Below are 24,913 nucleotides of genomic sequence, written 5' to 3' on the forward strand. Positions count from 1 at the left end.
TAAGAAAAAAAAAACCCTTCTCAGACAGAGTTTTCTTTAAAGGGGTGGAGACGGTAAAAATCAGAGCCAGTTATTGGACGTAGTGACAGTTGGAGTAATATGCAAATTAGGCAAGCGTGGAGGATCTGAAGTGTTGTTGTTGTAACCTCAGTTCTCAAAGTTTTGTGTTTGAGACAATATGACATTGTATTTTACCTTTCTTTTTTATTCTTACAACTCTATGACAGAATATACAGTAAATAAATCTATTCTTTCCAAAGAAAGTAGTGTTTGTTTAGGCCTGGGTTGTTCTTTTCATGAATTTCATCCATATACATCATGGTGCATCAAAGGCCACTGTAGGTCGGTTGTTACGTATTTAGTTAGCTTTGTTGGGTATAAGGTATTGTACCATTGCTACTGTATACAAAAGTACGAAGTGAGCGTGACCTCCATACATACTTCCTGATACTGGTATTTACAATAGGCAGCAGCTGCAGAGTTTTCATGGGATATTGCAAGCACACCATTTGATATTGCCTCTTTATTGGAGGAGCCTGGAACAAAAGGGCTTTTAATATTTACTTTGTTCTAAAAGTATGTACAATTAAGAATAACAAATTAACTGAAACATATCAAAATTTTCCAAGGTAACTGGTCAGCTTTCGTAGTTCAAAGTTGACAAAGTTCTCTGCATCCATTTCAACCAATTACAGACCATCTCGTGAAGTCTAGAGTACTGTCCCTCGCCGCCCAAATTCACCCCCCATTTTCAATATTCCAACATACAGTACTCATTTCTTTATGCGATAATGACTAATTATTCACTGTATAGTAACACTGTAGTATGTGCATTGATGAGCTGCCAAGTTACTGTACTATTAAAAGCATTTTCAAAAGTCAACCATTTGTTCATTCTTTGCCCAAGGGGACTGAATTGATATCATTGTGTGTGTGTTTGTGGCACCTAACCTTGCAAACACAATAACTCAAGAAGCATACTGTAGTTTAACTTCATAGGGTGATATGCGATTACCAGACTTGTAGTGTCCGTAAAAATTAATAAAAATTATTTAGTGCAAGTGCAAGTCCCAAGGAGTATCGGTACAAAGCCTCGAGTATAAGCCAAGTACAAGTACATGAAATTTGTTTCCTCCGAGCATCATGAATACGAATGCAAAATGTACTGTATGCGAGTATAGTCTACATGTAGAGAATAATCTATAGAGTACAAGCACAGGTACACCCAAAATTTGCTCATCATGTGCTCTCAAAATTAAAAATCGAGCCTGTAAAAAATTAAATAAATTTCATGTAGGAAATTTGCATAAAAAATTGATTGTTGGGAGTAGGTCTCCTGAATGCTGCACAAGCATATGCTCACTAGTGAAGAATTTCTCCCAGGTATAGTAGCTAAGAGAGGAAGGTTATTGAGGTTCACACCGATACAGCACAATGTATATCAGTGTCAAAGTAAGTCATGGTGACTGGTTTCCCATGAATTAACTTTTACAAGTCAACTCTGCTCTGTAAAATTTTCTTCTTTAGTTTGCACATAAATAACATAATTTTTACAGTATTATATCTGTGATTTCCTTTAATCTGTGAATTTTTCTTTAAAAGTTTTAATTTATGCATTTATTTGAACATGCTCCTTTTGTTGATAGGAATTGACCAATGAGGTACCAGAATGCATCAATCAGTTCATCTTAAGAGTGCAAAGCAGAACGGATGACATTCAACAGGAAATATCGGAATGTGACGCGCTTCTCTCCAAAGTTGTAGAAGGTAAAGTGCGATACTGTTTGTATGGGAGCATACTCCCTTTAATTTCCCTAGATAGAATTACACATTAAAACCCATCAAACAAATCCACTAGTCTCCAAAGCCTTATGGAGGATTCACTTCCTGGATGGTTTATTACCTTCTTGGCCTTCCATGGTACAGTTACATTCACTTTTTGTTCAAAGTTGGGTTTTAACTTTATAAGCAGCTTTCAACATTTGGTCAACAATGTCACCTAATCTACCGATTATTCCCCAAACTGAGAGATACATAAAAGTAAATGAGAAATAAGATCAGGCTTCTTCTTTCCTTTTTTTTTGACTTCCAGTGTGAGGAATTAAACGAGCGACTTCAGTCGCTCAAGATTTGAGTTGATTTTGAACATTTGATCACCAAACCACTATTTAACATTGGTGTTAATGATGTTTAGATAATATAATATTAATATATATTATTATATTATAATAAAATGAATATTAACTGATTAACTTATAATAATAAAATGAATATTAACTGATAATAACTAATTATATTATATTAATATTAATATTAATATATATAAATAATATTTAGAACTGTGACTGCAATGCTACCTTACATGCACCCCACACCCACCCCCACTCTAGTTGGTGCCTTAATCATTGATAAGAACAGTTGGTCCCAAAATGGAGTGTTTGATGCTCTGAGAGTGTGACTAGACAGGAAACTGTGTCCCTCATGAATATTCATACCAGGTGACGCATACCAAATTCATGGTTTTTTGGTGAGTTTATTAAGAGAGAAATGTTTACCACATGAGTGAACACCGGGGATTAAGCAAAGCCATAGTCCATTTGGGTCCCGAGGGCCGGCCCATGAGACTTCTGGGACACTTCAGAAAAGAAGGCCAATTTTATATAGATGCAAACTGAAAAGGACATGTTTGGTTGATGGTACTGGGACAAAGATCAATCTATCTGCTTCAGGTGGAGGCTGAACGTCATTACCTCAAAACACTCAAAACAAAAGTACAGACCCCCATAGGACTGTCTTGATGTATCAAATTACATGCTACTCAACATTTCAGAACAAGTAGTCATAGCTGACTTTTTATGTCACTGAGAGGGGTTTGGGTGGGCAAAAGGAGTGGGGGGGGGGGGGAGAGGGAGGGTCCCATACCACCATTACATCAGCAATTTAAATAATACTGCCAAGGGTTATTGTATCATGGTTTCATTACCTTGTTATCACCGACATGTATAATGTTTCTGTTTTTTTCCTTCTAGTGACCGACGAAGAGAAGGACGAATATTTCTACCAATCGAAAGAATTAAAGGAATTTGCTTTCCGGATAGGAGAAGACCCAGAAGAATTAAGAGACAGGGTATGTATGTTGCGAACCATTTACAATTGTCCCACTTTTGGGCCAACTTTCACATTTGTATTACATATACAAGCCCTCGTCATGAAATAAGATGATGTAATTGTATTAAAAGGATGTCAAAGGTCACTTTCAAGTGACCCCGGCTGCTTAATAAAATTCCATAAATAAAGCATGCCACTCATCCCCCACCACCACCCAAATGATATCAGTGTATCAGGAAGATTAACAATTCATAATTGTAGCAAAGCTGAATGAGGCTGACAACTCATTTGTAGACCCATGGCAAATAACTATTAATATATATTTTTGGCAAATATATTAATATACATTTTGGCAGATGCATATTAACCAAAAAGCACTATTTTTGCTCCCTAGTTGGAAAGTTGCTCAAAATAGATAATTCAAAAATGATACTATAAAACTCATTGCACTGTGCCCTCTAAGAGGAAGATAAAAGTTTCCTAGGAAACCAAATCTATGGTAAACTACTACCAATTGCATTTTGTGCTGACATTTTAGACCACCCCTTAGCGACCTTTCACAGATCTGGGTAGTGTTGCCTATCAGACCATCAAAGATTTAAAAAGTTTATTAACATTATTTTAGCAGCAGCATCTCACAAACTTATACGAAACAGTTACGGATGGCAAAGAGGTACTGTCAGGTTTAACAAAGCCTAGAGTCAAAAAGTTGTGAAACTCATCACCTTAAATGCAACCCCAACTCCCTACCCCACCCTCGCTCCCTTATTCCCCCCCCCCCTCTCGCCCCGAAACTGAAGTGCAGCTTTTCCCAAGTGAAGTCAGATATTTCTTAGATCAGGAAACTCAGCAACTCCAAAAGCTGAATCTTTGCTTCTTTTTCTCCTCCTGACTGTCACTTCATTCACAATAACCAGTCACAACAAGTCACAGTCACGACAACCAGTCACAAATAACTAGAAATAGAAGAAAACACTGTCAATTTCCATGCAAGGGAGAAACAAATTTCTTTGAAATTACAAAAGGAATTTTTTTTTTTTTAATGCAATCAAACTTTATGTTAGAACAGACTTTTAAACATTGGAGGTGTTAGATATGATGTGTGTCAACTTCATTCATTTCTCACTTTACCTTTCACTCTTTACGTTACAACTAACAACCTAGTTTTGCAATCTTTTTACAAACAAGGACTCCCTACTCTGTGTTCCTTTAACACTCTCTTGAATTACTCTTTAATGGCCTCTTTCTTAGACTTCCACTAGGTGCGAAATGAGCCATTCATCCGTCAAGTTTTGTGTCAAATTTACAACCTCTTGACATTTTGTAAAACTTGTATTAAGTTTGACTTTCAAAAGTTTGGGACAAATTCTCAGGGTTATATACTGGCAACATTTAAAGTGTCAGAAATGAAAACATTAAAAAAAAAAAAGAAAAAAAATAGAGAGTAGTGTTGATGTCAAAAATGAAAACAACTTTCGGGTCCTTGGTACCCTTAGACCAAGGTCCCTTTCAGGTCCTTGGCACATCTCAGACCAGGCAGCTCCTTTCAGGTCCTTGGCACGCCTCAATGAGACCAGAAAGTTCCTGTCAGTTCCTCTGATTTTCTTTATATCCTCCTTTTTTTTTCAAGGTCATCCAAGAGTTGGCTGCTGAAGATGAAGAGGACACAAAGCCTCTGGCTCTGGAAGGACCAGAGGTGAAGGTCCTGGCCTTGGAGGGCCCACTTTTTGAGGGAAGGGACGACACGGAAGATGGCCCAGTGTTGGCTCTGGAAGGTCCGTCATCTGGAAAGCCAAATTCAGAGGAAGGCAACCAGCTTGTATTGGCAGGTAAGTTTGTTTAATTACTGGTTCAATTTTTTAGTAATGTGTTACTGGTTACTAATTAAACTGCTTAAATTTCTTAGTAATTGGAAGTTGAAATAAAATCGGTTGGGTTAAGATAAAACTGTATTGTGTTGGGTTGTTATTACTGATATCCTGACCAACTCAGTTTACACTCACAAACAATTGTATAGCCCGGTTTTGACTAACACAGCAACAAGGTTGTCGTAATCATTACTGTGTACTGACACACTAGCTATGAAATTCATCCAAGCTTTTGAAGTTACGATGTTTACAAACTAGTCAGATGTGAACCTCTCTTAACCTTTAATGACTTTTAACCTCTATGGGAAACAATAGGGCTCTTTTACTCACTAACGTGGATCCACATAAACCATATGAAGTTTATTTAAGCACGGTTTTTGAATGTCAAGTTTACGAGGTTACAGACTTTGAGCTATGATGACCTCCAATGAGCTCTTTACCTCAGCGAAACATAATTAAGCTTCTTCTTCTCACTAAGGAGACTCTACAGTATGTACACTGAGTATGAAGTTCATCCCAATCTTTGCTTTCGAAGATACTGGGTCTACAAGGTTTATCAGTCTTTGAGCTCACTACATTTCTTTAATTTTTGACTATTTTTATTTTACCTGAAGACCCCGGTACTCTAGAGCCATACATGGAACCAATTCAACGTTTTGAGGAGACGGCCAAACGGTCGGTGAGGGACTTTGAAGAAAGGTTCAATTCGCAACTTCAGGAGTACAAGGAAGACTATGAGGAAAACCAAAGGTCAAGGGTCAGGAGAGAGAAGCTGGCAGAGGAAGACAGAGCAAGGAGGAGACGAGAAAATAACGAAGAGCAACAAAGACTGGCAGAAAGGAGAATGGTGAGAAGATTCAATTTTTTTTTATAATTACTTGTACGTTTCAGGTGGATTTAACTTCCTCTTACATTTTACTCCTGCTATTCTTTGGTGATGGTGTTGAGGGAGGGGGTGGAGGAGGGGTGACGGTGGGGTGGGCAGGATGGAGAGGGTAGCAGGGTCAGTCAAGAAATTAGAGAGCCCTTGTGGATCTGCCTATTACTAGTTCTCACTTAATGATTTAAGAATTACAAAAATTATATGTAATAAAAATAAGTTTTGCTGAGTTATATTTTCTCTGTTGCAGATCGAACACTCGAAGAAGCAAGAGAAACTAGAAGAAGAGATTGAAATCTCTCGGCAATATCTGGATAAGTATGAGGTCAGTATCGAATCGAGATGAAGATGAGGATGAGGATGGGAACTTTCAAGGAGGAGGCTGCACTATATATGGGCTTGAAGAGGGTTAGGGTTGGATGTTTGAAAACGAATATCACATCAATGTTTTTTTGGTGACATGAAATTCATTAAACTGTAACTAGGACATGCCAGACTAGTAGTACCTGTCTTCAAATTCACCCCCCACCTTACCCCTACCTTACTCCCCACCTTACCCCTACCCTGTCTATCCTGTCCCCTCTGAATTTTTCTCTGGTAACTTCTGTGAATGTCAAAAACAGCATTTATAACACTTTATAGAAAAAGACTATTACTTCAGGAATGTTGGATGTTAAGGCAACTACTAAAATTCATTTTAGTCAGTCAAAATCTACCTTGGAAGTTTCCCAAGGTGGTAACTTCTTTCATATTTCCCCTCACATTTGAGAAAAATATGAAATGATTCAGGGTGCTTAATTTCAAAATAGTCATATTTTTGGCCATTTTGTTTATTTACGTGCAAGGTTTCTAAATTTCTTCTGAAAGATATCCGCAATTTTATATTTTCTCCCAAATTTTTTGGCCGACCCCCAATTTGAATATGTATTTTCTAAAGAATGTTTTCTATAGAAGTATCAATTAGATGTGACATCTCTTTGATGAACATTTGAATTGATATGAAGCATGTTGAATTTGAAAAATTGAAATAATACTTTCCTGTTCGCAGAACGACATAAAAACTTTGGACGCAAAGACAAAAGAAGAGAAACTTGCTTTTCTGGAAGAACGGCTGGAATACCAGAAACTATTGGCCGAGAAAATGTCTCAATCAGCCCTGAAGATACAATCTGTTTACCGTTCGTACAGGTGAGCGACTGTTACGACCAATTTTCTGTACAACCATCAATAATAAAGTTGAAAGTTTGTAAGCTAAGCCGGTCACACGTTGCACGACCAGACTCGATTCGCATTGACCAGACTCAAATTGACCATTGTGACCTAGTTTTCCATAGTTGAAACCTCAACCGTGGAAAGATTCTAACCAAGTTGATGCCAACTCTAGGCTTGCCTGTCAAAAACAAAAAGATTTTTAATGAAACAGTCCTTTTCCTGTTGAAAGATCACCTCATGGAAAACACAAAAAATAATTAACAACTTTTGGTAGATTAAACAAAAACCCAACAAACCGATTTTCTGTTATACAGGCTCTCTAGTGGATAGCAGTTTGCTAATAGTTTTATTTTATTTTGAAAAAAAAGGGTTTGAAGAGTATAAACATGGATTTATTGGACTGATTGGCATAAAGTACATAGTGGATTTCCTTTTTTCGTAACCTTTGCCTACTTTTGGAATCCCTCCTTCAGTTTTAACCAACTTCCACAACCAGGTAGTGTAATCCAAAGTCTTTGATTAATATTTTACAGTATTATGAATAAACAAAAAGACTGGCTTTACAACATAGTCACCTTTTACATTTCAATAAAATGTTGCCAAAGAGTTTAGTCATACAAGTGGAGGGATTTTAATTTGACAAAGAACCAGACCGTGTAGATAAATGTCAGTTATTTTCATTGCTTAGTTTACCACACAAATGCAAACAATCTTATAAGTTGGAAAATCGAAGAAAATCAGTTTGTCGGTTTTGTGTAATCTACCAAAGTTTGGTAATTGTTTTTATTATAAGGTGGTCTTTTAACAGGAAAATGACTGTTTGGTTAAGAAATTCGGTTGCCCTGGGTTACACATTCAATCTCTCTGTCATTATTAGGTTGTTGATCTAACTACAAACTGGAGACAGAGGTCTATTTTTCATAAATGAAAGATTTTGCTCTAATACTGAGTAAATCTATTTTCTAATTATTGAGTCGTTTTTTATTGTGTTTTTCTTTTGTCATATCCTGTTTGTCAAGCTAGCCTGCAAGGAAGAAAGATTTAATTGAAAGGAAAGTAAATATATCTAACCTGAACTTGTTCAAGTACTGTCTGAAACGGTCAAAACTTGTAGCCGTGACCAGTAACCGATGGAAAAGAAAAAAAGAGAACAATATTAGTGAAGGTCATTGGGAACTGTTTATTGATTGGTTTTTTCAGGCAGTTAATGCTGAAAGCAATTGAAACTGTCAATTTTCACTTATCAAAATAAGATTAATCAATAGGTATATCCCAAGAAAGTGTTTACAAGGGAGAATTGTAATTGTTACCTCTTTGTTGTTGGTTTTGGGAGCATGCTTGAAGTGATTATTTTTGTTTTTAAGTTCTACAAGGTCAAGTGGTGTTAGTTGTTCCTATAAACATTGATTGATATGTCAGTATTAAGTAGATTTTAGTATTAAGTAGATTTTTTTTTCATGGTCAAATTAGTTGTTTGGGATTGACCAGAATACCCAGTGGTCATATTCAGTTCTCTTCTATGGTGGGATGAGGGGGGGTGCAAGGGGGGGGCAAGAGAAATGTAGAATATCAGTGGTTCTTTGGAAGGAGAAAGGCATTGCATGGTTTTAGAAGGAGTATTCTCTTCTGTGGTTGTTTTTTCCCTCACTCATAAATGTTTACATTTTCCAGGGCAAGGAAGCCATTCTTGAAGAAGTTGAGACGGATCAAAGAAGACGTTAAGAAAAAGATGGCCGACAAGAGACAGATGGAGGTAGCAGCTCAGAGGAAACTGGAAGAGCAGAGGAAGAAGAAGGAACGAGATGAGAAACGGAGGAGAGAAGATGACGAGAGGAGGAAGATGGAAGAAGAATTGAAAGAGAAAGCGGAGGAGGAGAGGAAGAAACGAGAAAGAGAGGAACAAGAGAAACAAGAGAGGAAAAGACGAGAGGCAGAGGAAAAGGAAAAGAAGAGGAAAGAAGAAGAACGGATAGAGCAGGAGAAGAGGATGATGGAAGAGAAAGCTAATGAGATACTGGCTAAGATTATGAAAGAGAAGGAATCAGGGGAGGTTGTGGGGCAGGCAGGTGAGGGGGAGGGGGAGGGACAAGCTGGCCAGGGGGAGGGACAAGCTGGCCAGGGGAAGGGCCAAGCTGGCCAGGGGGAGGGACAAGCTGGCCAGAGGGTGGAACAGTTAGCCAACAGGGATGTGAGCCTTGAGGTGGAACAAAGTCCGGGACAGGAGACAGGTCTGGAGGTGGGACTAGAAGCAGGGCGAGAGGTGAGGTTGGAGGCAGGAGCGACCAAGATACAACCTGCCGTTAAAGTTAATATAATGGCATCAGAATTTATTAATATTCATGACATTAATAGTAACTCACAACAGACTAGTGAGTTGACTGCAATGAGGAACGAAGGTACGAGAATGGAGTCTGTAGTAAATAGTACGGTGGTTGATGAATCTGACATGTCCAGGGATGGTACTTTGGATGCTATGAATATTCATAGGACTAATGATTATTCAGTTGGGAAGCAGAGGGAATTGGAAAAGGAAGATATGTCGGCTTCCCCGTCTTTAAAACCGTCGGTGAATGTGGCTAAAAGAGATAAAGCAACATCTCAACGTTATCAGGAAAATCAAGTTTCTTCTTATAACAGAGAAGGAGAGAGCTCACCTGAAGGTAAGATACCCAAGACCACTAATGACACTCAGAAACTAATTGAAGCACCTAATGAATATTCACCAACCATGGAGTGTATTTCAGATGGTAACCAGCCAATGAAAGTCGATGATATGAATTATTCATTAGCTTCTAATCCGGGGACAGCACTGGCAGGGAAGGAACAATGTGAATATTCATCGGTAAATGAATATATTGAAAAAGTGCAATTTGAAGTAGGAACAAATCCGCTCATCAACAATTCAAAGTCCATGAAAGAGTTAACCTTTATGGAGAACAAATTATCAGAGAGAAATGGGTCTGATTTAGATCAAGGTCTGTCGGTCGACAAACAAGGCGGTCAGAGGGCAGGCGATGATTTATCTGGCCAAGGGAAGGGGTCAGGAGAGGATGGCCGCAAAGAGGGTGTTCCATCAGAAATTTCTCAGAGTGAGATGGAGCATGAAATAGGTGATGAAGGAAAAGATGGTGCTTCCATCGATAAAGGAAAAAGAGGGGTACTAAATTCAGAAACGGGGGACGAAGAAGTCACATCCCCAAGAAAGGCAGTCGTGGCTGAAAAAGGAAACCTACCAGAGGAATTGGAAAAAGCAAGGAGACAGTGGATGGAAACATCTACATCATTCAGGTAAATGGTGTGAACAGCAAGAACTTCTGCAAAAGGATGTTTTAACATTTTAACAGTATTTTTGGTTTCACTTAGTTTTGAGATTCATAAGGACCAGGCAAACATAACATTGCCTGTATCAAGAAATATTATAGTTAATGGTCTTTCAAAGCAACATTCACATCTTGATTTTAAGGAGCACATAAAATGTCACAGATTAAAAATGAACATATTCTAAGCTACTTTAAAGGAGCAGTCAGGATATCATCAGGCTTCAAGAAGCAAGCTTAGACAGTTCACAAAACAAAGACCATATCAATCAAAAATATATCTTTCAAAGTAGCTTTCAGGGGGTGTGTTGGGCTTAAAGACTCAGTGGTATATACAACATTGGCCATATCAAGCAAGAACCTTTCTTTAAGCTCCTTTAAAGCAGCATTCAGATATTCATTTACATTCAGGACTCATACATCTACACCTACACGCCATTGGCTCTATCAAACAAGAATCTAAGCTCCTTTAAAGTAGCATTCATGTGGCTTGTCAAAACATTGACAAATTTGTTAACTCTTTCTTCATTCTAATTTTTGACCAGAACAATATTTAACGAAACCTTTTTCAACCACAAGGGCTATGTTACATGTTATGAATTTCTACACAAGAATACCTATTTTATGTGATATAAAAGTTGTCAAACCATGGAATTCCACTTCATTTCACATTTAGCCTCAAAACTGTTGATAAAATTTCATTGGTTTCCTATTTGTTCCTTATGACAGCAAACAGCTTATAAAAGCAAAGGATCGGTTGAGAAACCTGGAGAAAGAAAAGAGAAAATACTTGAGAAGACCATCAGCCTTAAAGAAGATGGCTGCCATATCTGAAGAAAAACTACTTGAAACAAGTCTTGTTGCATTGACTCTAGCTGAGGTTTGTTGCTATGTTTGTATTTGATATCCATTTCTGCATTCAAATCTAAGTAAAGACCAACCAGCACCTACCCTGTGGCCTTTACAGGTGGTTAGTTTTACTAATTACATCTGTCATAAAGTTCTGTTTCCAACTTGAATCTGTTTCTTGAGACCTGGCAAATTTTGAAAGCTCTCTAGCAAGTTTTTCCCAACTTCTGAAAGATAAATTGATTCAGCTACTACAGCAGCTGTTAAAAGTATTTGCTGAAAGGTAACCATATGTATCTATGAGATCTTGAATCCCGTTCTTGAAACCTGGCAAGTTTTTAAAGATTTGGAGAAGAAAATTTCCAACTGTCCAAAGAATAAAAAATCGTATCTTTTATCAAATTTAAACATTCAGTGACTGTAAACAGCTAACAAACTTCACTGAAATTGATAAAGTATGAACAATGTGGTTCAGTGGCTCAACGATGAATTTCCAACTTTTGGTAATCGTCGTCATTTAGCTGGACAGGATTTGTACTTAATTGTCGTCATTTGATTGTTTGTTGTTATCTTTCATTGGTAAAAAAACTGGGGGGGGTTCCCCTCTCAAGATCCCTTGTTAAGGTTCTGTTGAACTTTTCAGGAAATAGCGTGAGTTGTTTTATTGTCAATATGTTTATGTAGGAACCCCCAGCAAACAAGAAAAGTTCAAGGACTTTAGGAGGAAGTACTGGACCTTTTTTTTTTTAATAATCAAATATTACATTTGGGGCAACTGAGTTGTTCAGAAACCCCTTAGTAGATAAAAAAATATTTGCCAACTTGTCGTAAGAAAAACAGTACAATACCTCCCTGCAAACTAACATCACAGTCATGGCAGTTCTGTATGTGCTTGGATGTATGAAGTGTTCTCAGAATAAATTAAATTATTTTAATCTTGATTAATAACAACAATAATAATAAACAACAAAGATTTATAATGCCCTCGTATCCACCCAGAAAGACGATACACAATATTAACACGTAATTGATTATTGTGTTAAATATATAGCAAGCATCATTGTCAAAGGACAACATCACTTGTATTGAAGTTGAAAACAAGGAGAAGCGGCCCCCCCCCGCCCCCAACAATATTTTGGTTCCAGATTCAAAACCCACACCACCAACCAGATCCTCTTTAACCCAATCAAAATTGTCTTGTTGTGAGGAATCTTCCTTGGAATTTGTGATTCTCCGAGAATGTTCTCTCTATGGTTTTAAAACAACATCAATCCCCATAGCCACACTACAACGCTCGATGAAAAATGGGAGTGCCTGCACCTCTCTCAGTATTTTATTTTGAGAAAGTGGGAAGATCGATGCCGAGGTACCCTCTCGTCCATCCGATGGGGACATTAAATAGCCGTCCAGGGTTCAAGATGGGTGCGACATTGACTTGCAGGTCTTTGTCATTATTCTCTGAACACTCATTGCAAAGAGAAGGTTTGATATAAGCCTCTGTACATTCACCATTTTCACACATAGATAAGGATTTGAAATCAGCCTCTGTTGGCTTCCAAACACTTGGTGGTGAAAAAAATATATATAAAAAAAGATGGTGCTTCCATCGATAAAGGAAAAAGAATATTCAGAATTAAAAAATTAATTAATTTAATTAATTAATTAATTAATTAAAAATTTTTAAACCAAACTCAAACTATATATCCATTTCCTGTTCTTAAAGTTGTTTTTGGACTATTCATTGGAGCGAGTCGATATAACCCCTTTTAATTTGCTCAAGTTTTAGCTATTCTGATTTATAGTGACTGATCGGTGTTTTTTTCTAGTTTTCAATAGTGTTTTGCTTGAACAGGAAAAAAAAAGGCCACAGGGGTTTCGTATTGCTTGTCTTGTCAAATGCAAAGTTTCCTTTCTTTTCTGTGGAATCAATGGCCCAATCATCTTTAGACAATAAAAGTGCCGTGTATCGTCTGAATTATTGACGGTGGCTTTTGATGTGGTAGGAGCCATTGTTAGTCAGAAAAGTACAGATGAACTATTAGCAGATAGGACCCCCCCCCCCTCCAGACTGCTAGTAATTGGTATTTACCATACACATTTATATGTTGCCATGGAAACGTTTCAATAAATGATACAAGTTTTGTCATAAATTGAATGAATGGTAAAAGGAACACAAACAAGTATTGCTTCTTTTCTTTTTTTTTTCCTTCTTTTTTTTTTCCATTTTTTTTTTTTCATTTGAAAAGTTGAATGTACTTGGCAAGTTCTGGAGCCAAAATTTAAAGGGTACAAATTCATTTTGAATTTGTCCTTGATGGTGTACCTGATAAAAGACTTAAAAAGGAAAAACAGTGACATAGCTAATAGCCTTTATGTCTTGATAACTGGACTATAGGGAAGTGTTTTGTATTCATTCCTTGAAATTTTTTGCCTGTCTGCTTTAATGGTAAAGGAATTCACGGGTCTAACAAAATCAAGAAAATTGATGAAACAGTTATACCCAGGTCTGATGACTCTTTTACCTCTAAATTTTGATTTTGAATACAATAATCCTTCTCTGCTCTTATGGGGTACCCCCCTGTCGTTGGAAGCAAATTTGCCACTTGAACCGGTGCTATGGTCAAGTGGGTGTAGAAGCATGGAAACCAAGCAACTTGGAGGTTTCAGGTTCAAGCCCTAGCCAGCCAAAGTATGGCAGGTTTGTCTACCAGGAAAAATCCACAAGTTGCCATCTGAAATGGTCTACCAAACTTGAAAACAAACAAAAATATAGAAAATGAGCTAAACTCTGTCAAATCTGAATGGCTACCCCGACGTGAAGAGTAGTATATAAGGTGTAAAGCCATTTGGCCTCTCCCAACATGTAGATGCTAAGCATGGTAACATTTTGTGATTTTACAACCTAATGGCATAGACTGTCTCTTCCAGCAAGTTTAACATACATGACCTGCAATAAACATCAAGCAAGCTGTGTTACTTGTCTCAAATGGTTCGTTGTTACCCTAAAGAAGGGGAAAATTATCAATTGAAGTCCAAAACAACCCCCCCCCCCCACCTTGTCTTGGGTTCAAAACAAGTGTATAGTTACAGCTTCAGGTATACAATGTGAATTGTCTATAGTCCCTTCGTGTCTCATTAATAATGTTTAAATCTGCATATATATAGTCAGCGACATAAATAAGTGGAGGCATATCACCCAATCTATATAAAATACAAATCACTCGAAATGGAGAATTTCTATTCACATAGCAGGCAAGACAGGTGCAACAGTAAGGTATGCTAAATGAAGGAAAAAAAGTCTTTGCCTGCCTGACGATGTTAAATGCATCCTGTATTACATATACAACATCCAACCTTGATCCTAATCTATGTGTTAGATGACTCCATAGGAATGCCAGGGTCGGTCTCACTGATGTCCAAAGGGGGCGAGGGTGGTCCATGACTGCAAATGTAAATCATTCATGGGCAAGAAGTTACATTAATTACTTAACGAGAGGATTGTCTGATCAATTAGAAATCCTAAAGCATTTCTTCTATTTGACAAGAGTTCGTTCATTTTTGTCCTGGTGGAGTGCATGGCCTTTAATTTTGTTTTCAATGGGTGGATCTTTTTTTGTTGTGTTTGTTACTTTTCTCGGGTATGTGTCAGGTTCGGGCTTGCAAAGAATAACAAACCTATCAAACTAGGGAAAGTTACAGAGCTTTCGATGAACCCTTGTCAACATTTTTCTAGGTTATTTTGTTAGAACTGCCCCATTTCTACATTGAAATTGTGGCAAACTATAATATTTTTTTTTTACTCTAAAATGCACGATTTTCTTAACGTCCTTGTTTACCAAACAGGTGACAACGGTTGAGCTTGTCAACCTACCGGGGTGTACTTTGAAGACTTTGAATGAGTGCCCCAGATTGAACACAATCAGGTGCCGGTCATCAGCGATCCAGGGTTTAGAAGGTTTCGACAACTCACCAGATGTGACTTTCATAGATTTTAAGGTTGGGTTTTGTTATAGTTATCAAATTTTTAAATTTTGAATTCATAATTTTTTTTTTTTCAACAATTTACGTAAAGGTCATCCAAGTTTGAAAAAATACAATATGATTGTTGCTGAAAATTGTTTTGAAACTAAATTAAAGAAGTCTGAGCAATGAAGTGTTTGAGAACTATGGTTTCAGTTTTAAAATCTAGGAGGGTGTCTTAGTTTGATCAATTCCAAAAAAAATTAGTTGGAGTAATATTCCACAGGTTTTTCAAAACTGTTGGCGGAAAACAAAGACCAGCTTTTAGATATAACTAGCCTAAGATTAAATGATTTACCTGCCATCTCTAATCGATAAACTATTGGTGTTCAGAACCTGCGCTGCTTCACACTGGACTCGACAGCATTCGATTTGCCGAGGATCTGACTTCACGAGCGGGCAGGTTTGCAAGATTTCGACAGAGGCGTAAGCTGAGGGTGATAATTAGCAGCCGATAGAAAGGTTTTGTTCTTTGGAGCTAGCAGGCTTAGGCCACCTGCAATCAAGCTTAGGCCACCTGCAATCAAGCTTAGGCCACCTGTAATCAAGCTAAGGCCACCTGCAATCAAGCTTGGGCCACCTGCAATCAAGCTTGGGCCACCTGCAATCAAGCTTGGGCCACCTGCAATCAAGCTTAGGCCACCTGCAATCAAGCTAAGGCCACCTGCAATCAAGCTTGGACCACCTGCAATCAAGCTTGGGCCACCTGCAATCACGCTTGGGCCACCTGCAATCAAGCTTAGGCCACCTGCAATCAAGCTAAGGCCACCTGCAATCAAGCTTAGGCCACCTGCAATCTTAAGCGCTGTTGTCACAGAGGGAAGCTGCAGCAGTTAAACAGCAAAACTGAATCAGTATCACACAAATGGAGATAATCCAAGCAGTCATGCCTACTATGTGTGAAACTGTACAGCACTGCAAAGCACTGCAGCCTACACAGCCTGGCTGCAGGATGCTGCAGCCCATTCAGTATCCTACTTTTGACACAGTACCTTAATTGCATGATATGGTTTAATACGGTCTCTAAAATGAAGATATGTCAAAAAGCCTTTTTTTCAATTTTTCATTTATCTCTCAGGGTAACCAGTTAGCCAGTGTCAACTGCAGGGATTTACAGGACCTAACGTACTTGGATTTATCCAGTAATAAACTTTCCTCCGTTCATGGACTGGAAGGTTGTTCTTCACTGAAGTGGTTAGACCTCTCTAATAACAAAATCAGCCGTCTGGGTAAGTTCATTCAGAGGATTTCTCCTTCTGTGAGAGATGATGTATCTCGTCACTGGTTAATTGAAGGGAAGGAGGGAGGGGAGGGGGTGGGGTGTTGGTAAATCAGCTTGGGACCAGTGCGCTGCTGGGTCTGAGGTGCATAAAACATTGTCAAGTTGCAGCGCCAAAGGTACGTATATCCTTTTTGAATGGCCAGGTGCCACGAGTGGGTTCCCTGAGTGGGTAGCAATTTATGCCCCCTCTTGGTTCTCATTTTCTTGAATTTATTTTGTTGATTTCAGATGGTGTGGAATACCTTCTCCTTCTCTCACATCTTGATGTCAGTAACAATCAGCTGATTAACTGTCAGAGTCTGTCTTCGTTAGTTCATCTCGTCTCTCTGAACCTCTCCAACAATCACCTCTCCACCGTACCGGAACTCGATTCGTGTCCGTTACTCCAGAGTTTGAACTTTGCCAACAATTCCATTTCAGAGGTAGTGCGTCTTGTTCCTCTGTGAATACAGTTTGTGTTATTATATGTGCATGTATGTGTGTGTGTATCTGTATAAAACAATATCAACCGTTCAGGAACTATTGTTTTAGGATAGTGTTAACCCTCTTTATGTATCTAATATTCTATTTTCATAAGTCATAATCTTAGTAAAATTAGCTTTGCGTCTTTCTTTCTTCCAAACAAATCTCCATTTTTTCGTCAAGTACCAGTAGGTTTAGTTTTTTGTCCAATGGATTCACGGAATTTTTTTTAAATTAGTGCCTTTCAATGGCACTGTGTACAAGATCCTATGTATCAAATGCATTAGTGTTTGACTTATGAGGTTCAATGATATGGCAGTTTTCAGCATTTTTGGACACACATAGCATAAAAAAGCAACGTTAGCATGTTACATTTCATTACAAAAGCCATATCTTTGAATAAAAATAAAGGCAGTTTACAAAACAACAATGCTGATTTTGTTATTTTTTCTTTCTTATCTGGCCCTGGATTTGTTCACTGAATCATAACCTATAATGTATTGCCATAACTTAGCCCTCATTTTGTACTCCTATTTGTGGTATTTTGGTCTTTGGAATACAAACTTGTTTTTGCTACAGTCCATTTTACCTCCCAGCATAATTTTTCTTGTAAATATCTGCATGCTGCTTTAAATTACAGGCTCAGTTTGAAAAAAAAAACAATCCAAAAATTTGATAATTTCATTATATAAGATTTATTATCATATTATCAAATTTTGCAGTTTCCATCTTTATCCAATCATGTCATGGTGATTGAGCTTCTCCTTGACAACAACAGCCTCATCTCCATGGAAACCATGAAGTTGTCATGGTTACCGAGGCTGGAATACCTGTCACTTGCTCAGAATAGGTTTGTATGATTTTATATGATAAACTTATTAACTTCAATCTCTCTGATAGATACATTATACTCAGATTTTCTAAAATGAATTTTTGGAGCAAATAATTGAAGGAAAAATTTGTGATAAAAAGGAAAAAATTCCCATACAGAGAGTCCCCAATATGGAAGATGGGAAATAAGAAAATTTCATGACAAAAAAAAGGAGGTGGGGATGGGGAAATTTGTGCCATTTTAAGTAATGTGAGAAGAAAACCGTAGCTTTCATAAGGAACACTGTAGTACTGAGTAAGTGGTAAACATTAGATTTCTATTATCTTAGTAACGATACAAAACCATCTACTAGGAAGAATTTCTCAAGGTTCCATTTTAATGGATGACTTTAGACAAAAACATAATTTTGAATGTTGTAACCTGTTAAAAGACACTTCTCTCTGTCCAGGTTGTATTTTGATAGTACCTTTAATTTTTGCGGTCTGACCCTTTAAACAGCTGAGGTCAATCAATTAAAGTGACTGGAGTATAAAGTCTATTTTACACAGAGCATTAGGTCAGTTCCTCTGTTGCTATGCAAAACTGACATGTTTAGAAAGTGTTTCTAGTTTTTCAAGAATAAATGGTGTAAAATGGATGCCCTGTTATTCAAAGTTAAAAGAACATGTGCTGGATGACTCTGAATTGTTGTTAGCATTTAAGAAACAATGATTTAACATTAATCTTAGGTCCTCACAGATGAGCAGACGACATCTTAAATTTAGCCTTAAAGGAGCATTCCAGTGATTATGCATATTTTGAAGGTGATTATCTCGTAAACTGGAATAGCCCAATAGAAACGTTTCTAGCACTTAAATGTTCCTTTTTTCCTTGGATTATATAATATCAAGACTATAAACTAAGTCTTCCTTTAATAATGTTTGCTCTGTATCCCGGCAATCAATGTTTACTGTTTTTGGTTTGCTGTCGCACTGTTTGTGTCTCTGCGCCATGAGCATCTTTCTTGAGGGATACCAGCGCATTAAAATGTCAATTATTATTATTTTTATTATCATTCGTTCCACTCTTCATAATTTCCTTCTCTCTAACAATTCTGACTTTCCACAGCCTGTCGATCATTCCAGTTTTGAACTTTGCTTTCAGTCTGAAGAAATTAGATCTAAGGAATAACTACATAACAGGTTTGAAAAATGCTCCTTTCTTCAACTTCATTGGTCAGTTATAGTAGTACTTCACACTGTCCTTTTTATTCCTGCCATTTCACAAACACTTGAATTTGAGTTAATTTTGAAACATTTTGAAGTTTGCATTCCAACACAAGTAATTCACATTTCTGGTTAGTAGTAGTAAGAGTACACACTGTAAACTGTTTACTGTAACTGATGTGTAATTTGTGTTAGTATGTCTATTTAAATAAACTGTGTTAGGGTTTCGAGATACCAGGTGATATTCTTGCCTGAGGATATAATGACGAAAAGTGAAAATAAACGAATATAAATCAAACCGAGCAAAATAAAGGAAACAAAGTTCTTTTTCTGTCTTCTCTTCTTTTATCGTTTGCCTGAAGCAGCTCAAGTTTAATGTGCTCTCTATTTTCTATTTGTGTTTTGTGTTTGTTAATTTACAGATATACAAAGTCTATCAGCAGGTCTTTCAAAGCTACCATACCTTAAATGTCTTTACATTGATGGCAATCCAGTCACTGAGGAGCTTAATTACAAGTAAGGATGTATTTATTTGTTTATTATTGATTATTAAACAGTAATTGTCCACCTCCCCCCATCCATCCATCCCACCTCCCTCCCTCGCCCACCATCACCACCAAAAACCCCAAATGGTGTATTCTGATGCATTATAGGCTACAAATGGAGTGTTAGCTCAGTGGTTAACGCCGGAACCTTTCAATCATAAGGTCCCCAGTTCGAGTCACTCCAAGATTAATGTATGTCGTCTAGTTACAGAGTTGTTGCCAATTGACAATTCATAATAATGAACGTTAAATATGAATCTATGAGACTGACTTCGGTCAAGCCAATACAAACATAAATACATACAAATGAGGTCTATAAACAAGGTTGTGCTAATTATGTCTGTAACATTGGAATGGGGAGTGCACCCCTCCCCCACCCCCCCCATATCCATGTCCACCCTACTCCCACCTATTTCTGTCCCACAACCCATTAAACATGAACATACAATATGTGAACAATACTTTGTACCTTTTCTCTCTCTTGTTTTGTCTGTATCTTTTTAGAAATGAGATATCGAAACTAAGTCCATCGTTAGTCTCCCTTGACGATGATGAGTGCGAGTCCACCGCCTCTTTTCATCCTCCTAATCAGTTTCAAGAGATGTGTCATTCACAGATTGCTGCCAGTAGAGCCTTGAAGGAGAGGCACGGTACTGTCGTGAGGTGTGTGTTCATTTGACTTTCTCAGTTTGCATGGAGGAAAGTGTCATCACCTTAAAAGGTTATGCACGTCTCTAATAATAAACTAATGCTACTTATACTGTCAGGGTTGAAGTAGCCAGGTGTGCACGGTGGGAACATGTACCCCCCTCCTTCCCAAACCCCCATCCCCCAGGTTTGTCAGAAACCTCAAAAAAGGCCACATTCCATCAGTAGAAGTATCCCTTCTTGGTACTAAAAAGGATCCTTTTCCATTCTTGAAATTAAAAAGTGCCCTTTTATTTAAAAGAGTGTCCCCCCTCTTGTTGAAAACTTAAAAGTGCGCTTCGTTGATAAATTCTGAAGCATGTAAATTAGAAAGTGTCTTTTTCTTGAAACATTCAAGTGATGGAAGTTGTGGTACAGAATGGACAGAGAATCCAGTTTGTTGGAAAAGTTTGATGGAAACTTGGAATTGGCATATGCATCGGGTATACTCTTGCATGAGGCATATGCAAGGGTATACTCTTGCATGAGGCATATGCAAGGGTATACTCTTGCATGAGGCATATGCAAGGGTATACTCTTGCATGAGGCATATGCAAGGGTATACTCTTGCATGAGGCATATGCAAGGGTATACTCTTGCATGAGGCATATGCAAGGGTATACTCTTGCATGAGGCATATGCAAGGGTATACTCTTGCATCAGGCAAACTCTTAAACCTTGTACCTAATCCTTCCATCCTAATCGCTATCTTTATTTTCTGCAGATCCATTCAACCTAGCAAGAACCAATTACAAAACGAGGCTGTTACTTGGTCAGCATATCTTGAATATTCATTGAAAATGGCAGTGGATCACAGATACATGCATGAATATGGTGACCTTTCACCTGTGACCTGCTCCATGTCTGACCTCTGTAGGATGATACCAGATCTGACTGATAATCCAGAAGGTCATATACCATTTGAGAACATTCCAAGCAGTGATAATAGTCTCTCTGAAAAAAGATTTTTTGATGACAAAGAGGGCAGTATTTATAAATCAGACCAGACCCCAAAACATGATAACAAAATTAATGCTAAAAAACTTGTTCGCAGTCAATTTAAGTCAATTGAAGAAAGCTCTAAAGTGGCTATGGAGAAAATCGATAAGGACAAAACTGATAAACTTGAAACAAACCTCTTTGACGAAAAGCATAAGGAAGTTCAGACTGAAACATTGGCAGCCATTAAAATTCAGTCAGTTTGGAGAGGGTTTAAGGTTCGACAGGATATTGAGGTTCATTCAAGGCAATACCTTGCTGTGTTAATGATACAGGCACTGTGGAGAGGGTATGCCGTTAGAAAGAGGTTCAGGAAAGCGAGGGCAGCATTGCAGAATCAGAAGTGCGAAGAGGAAGAAGATGAACTTTATTTGAATGAAGATGTGGACTTGGAGTTCCTCGAATTCAGTGAGGTGAGATTACCGAGAAGGCTTTTTCCCCCTCCCCCCCTCCTGCACCCACCTCCCCTGTCAGTCAGGGAAAATTTCAGTTCGGGATTTTTATAACTTCAAAAGTATTTATTAAGACAACTTTGTGTTTAGACCTATTTATAGGCCTAAATTAAGTCCTTACTTTCTAAGTTTAAACTTTCTTTTCTTCTGGGAATATACCCCCTCCCACACCCCCTACAAGGAAGTCACATTCAACAACCCCACAGCCACAACCCTACATTCAAAAATGTTTAAAGATTCATGCCCCTACAAAAAATCAGTTGGGAAATTTGGATCCTCCACCTCCATCCCCAACCCCCCCCCCTCACCTTTGAAATCCTATGCACCTATCACTGTTTATTGATGACCCTCTTCATTGTACTTTGTTACCCTGTAACCTGTTTGGATGAATCACTTTTTGTGTCTTATAAGATGTCAAAAGTCATTGAGGGTCACCAGGGTTCAAAATATGTAAAACTTGTAAAACTCATGATAACTCAAGTAGCGAACCTTCAGATATCAGATTACTTAAAAAGATGATGCTAATTAGTCAGAACCTCGTTTTTGAAATTTCTCGTTAACTATAGGAGAGTCTTGAAAAAGGATGGTTGCCTCCAGAGACACCACAGGTACCCAAGATGCACCCTCCACTACCCCCAAAGTACCCCATCAGGGAAACCTCTCCCTATCACAGACCTTTGTCGTCAGTATCCTTGACGAGCAGCCCTTCACCGGAGAAGTTTGCTCCCCACCCGCCAAGACAGGCATGGAAGGGCGGTAACTCCCCTTTGTCACCGAAGAGGACATATTCTGGTACCCCTCATGATATGGGCGTACTTAGCGGGAAGCCTCCATTACCTCCTGTTACCCCATCTACCCAGAGAGGTGAGAGTTCGATAGGAACCACTGCCAGGACAGTCAGATCCAAAAAGGAGGAGAAATTATCCGAGGAATGGTAAGGAGAGATATTCTAAATTTGAATTTATGATTGTTTTTATTCTCTGATAAGACTACTGCAGATCCCAAGCATGGCACTCAGTTGTACTCAAAATGTACCCTCCCCCCCCATTCCTTGCCCCACGACATTCCAGCATCCCTTTAAACATACCTTCAGTTCATGAATCTTGACGTCAACATGGGTGGGGGGGGGGAGATAAACATCAACATGTCCCCGGATTTATAGAATAATAATGGTCACCTCACTTTTTGTTTATCTAAAACAGTGGACATATAAATCAAAGTTGTTGACATTGCAACAAGAGGACAGACATCCACTCTTAGTGAGTCAAGTTTGGTATTTGTTGTATTGTAAGGTCATCCTTCAGATTCACTGGCTACTTCATACAGACATTTATTAGTAAATATTTTATAATATTTTTAAAACTTTAGAGTAAATATAAATAACATTACAGACTTACCATGATTTCAAGTCCTGGTACAGCAGCGCCTGACACAATCCGCACTACCTTGGCCTGACTGCTTGCAAACTCTTACACTTCAAGAGTACTAAAGCTCGACCTTTCCAAACTCCTACACTGCCAAGCAGAGCCCTGCCCCAAAGCAGGATAACAACTATGTGAATTCTTCTAAGTGTAGGCCGCATTAAAACTAAAGAATAATTAAAATCTGCTCCTTTCCTGAAAATGACACTCAATGCGGTGTCCGACTGCTATTTGATAGCCTAGGCCTTAAGCCTAAGTCTAGTGCATAATCCCTGCAGGTAGGCCCACTAGCATTGATAAGACTCCTAAAACCCATTATTATTATTTTTATGGTATAGCAGAAAAGTTACCAGTTATTAATAGAAAGAAATATTACATACAGATTCTGGTCTCCTTGTTAGTCTACAGTGGCATCCTTCCAACAGCAGGATAAAAAACATGTGCTTCTCTTGTAGCACTGACCAACCATATACAACTTGTACAGAAAGGAGAAATTTTCCACTCATGAATATTCAAGTGGTCAGTTTTTACATGACCAATCGCACTCATGAATATTCTGATGAGGAAATTAACATAAGAATAAATATTCAAGCAAAGTGTCAAAGACTTCCCTACAATAACTTCAAATGCCCTCATGTGACTTGTCAATCAGTAAACAATGGACTTTTGTTTTATGAATTATTTGTTAATGATTGTGGGAAGTGGGTAAGTGCCTTTGTAAAACCTGACAAGCCCATCTAGGGGTAAAACAATGGATTTAAAGTGTAATGAAACAGGAAATTTGGAACTGTTTGTTTGAAATGGATTCTCTTTCGGTTTCAATTTGTGGTAATAAAACAAAGAAGTTAATTCATCTGGAATGGTGATCAACTGCATTACCAAGGGAAGGCACTTCACCTCTCAAAACTTGTTCAGTGCCCCCCCCCCCTCCCTTTATTTCTGCATAATATTTCTGTGGTTTACAACTTTATAATACTCTTACTTCTTACATTGCAATTCAGTATTAAAGACAAGCTTGCTTAGTAAACAACATGCATCATTAAAAATAACTGAAAATCACTGTTGTAGAAAACGCTAGTGAAGAAAGGTACGTTCAACCAGAAACACGAGTTACTCAAATTTTGTTCCAAGGTTTGATAATCTGTATGATGTTCCATGGTTTTGCTGTATTGTCAATGTACCTCTCAAGGTTTCATGTTCTCTTATGTATGCATGCAATTTCCCCCAAGGGGAAAATGTTACGCTTGAAAGGCGGAGTAATAATTGTGAAGTGCTGGAACAGTTTGTCGCAGAGTTGTTTCGAGTGATTGATGTTTTCAAACATAGATGTTGTGTGAAGTGTCGTTAATGATTCATTGCTCGATTGGAGGTTACGAAAGCAAAGTAGATAAGCATGCTTGCTTTAGTCTCATCTGTGTCAAGCTCGTACATATCACGTGTCATTGCTCCAGTAGTGGTTACTAAGTATAAAGGAATCCGGTGCGGTGAATTTGACGAGATCCCTAGTAAACTTGTATGTTGTTTGTTGCAATCTCATCTGTATGAAAGCTAATATGTGCCAAGTCACTGAGGCTCCATGTCCAAAAAGAAAGCTGCAGCAGCTGCAAGATCCTGCCAAGCTACAGTATGAATCAATATCAAACAATAGGGAGTGCTTCTGTTGACCAATAGATTTGATTCTATGAAACTATGGGGCACAATTAGGTCTACACAGCCTGGCTGCATGATGCTGCAGCCTTGCTGCACGATGCTGCAGCCTGGTTGCATGATGCTG

The 24,913-nt window shown here is 38.2% G+C and overlaps 1 protein-coding gene across 1 annotated transcript in view; it reads left to right on the forward strand.

The window, feature by feature from the left end:
• Positions 1–24,913, forward strand: part of LOC139969728 (uncharacterized) — a 39,799-nt gene that overhangs the window by 9,886 nt on the left and 5,000 nt on the right. Inside the window, exons 3-19 of the mRNA XM_071974928.1 lie at positions 1,647–1,767; positions 3,030–3,127; positions 4,739–4,937; positions 5,591–5,823; positions 6,107–6,181; positions 6,905–7,044; positions 8,740–10,356; positions 11,115–11,265; positions 15,078–15,230; positions 16,333–16,483; positions 16,765–16,958; positions 17,721–17,848; positions 18,938–19,011; positions 19,458–19,551; positions 20,085–20,243; positions 20,992–21,679; positions 22,285–22,652. Of these exons, the coding sequence (XP_071831029.1) occupies positions 1,647–1,767; positions 3,030–3,127; positions 4,739–4,937; positions 5,591–5,823; positions 6,107–6,181; positions 6,905–7,044; positions 8,740–10,356; positions 11,115–11,265; positions 15,078–15,230; positions 16,333–16,483; positions 16,765–16,958; positions 17,721–17,848; positions 18,938–19,011; positions 19,458–19,551; positions 20,085–20,243; positions 20,992–21,679; positions 22,285–22,652 (4,643 nt within the window). The remainder of the gene's footprint in view (positions 1–1,646; positions 1,768–3,029; positions 3,128–4,738; positions 4,938–5,590; positions 5,824–6,106; positions 6,182–6,904; positions 7,045–8,739; positions 10,357–11,114; positions 11,266–15,077; positions 15,231–16,332; positions 16,484–16,764; positions 16,959–17,720; positions 17,849–18,937; positions 19,012–19,457; positions 19,552–20,084; positions 20,244–20,991; positions 21,680–22,284; positions 22,653–24,913) is intronic.

This window comes from Apostichopus japonicus, chromosome 7 (genome assembly GCF_037975245.1).
Source record: "Apostichopus japonicus isolate 1M-3 chromosome 7, ASM3797524v1, whole genome shotgun sequence".
Lineage (NCBI taxonomy): Eukaryota > Metazoa > Echinodermata > Holothuroidea > Aspidochirotida > Stichopodidae > Apostichopus > Apostichopus japonicus.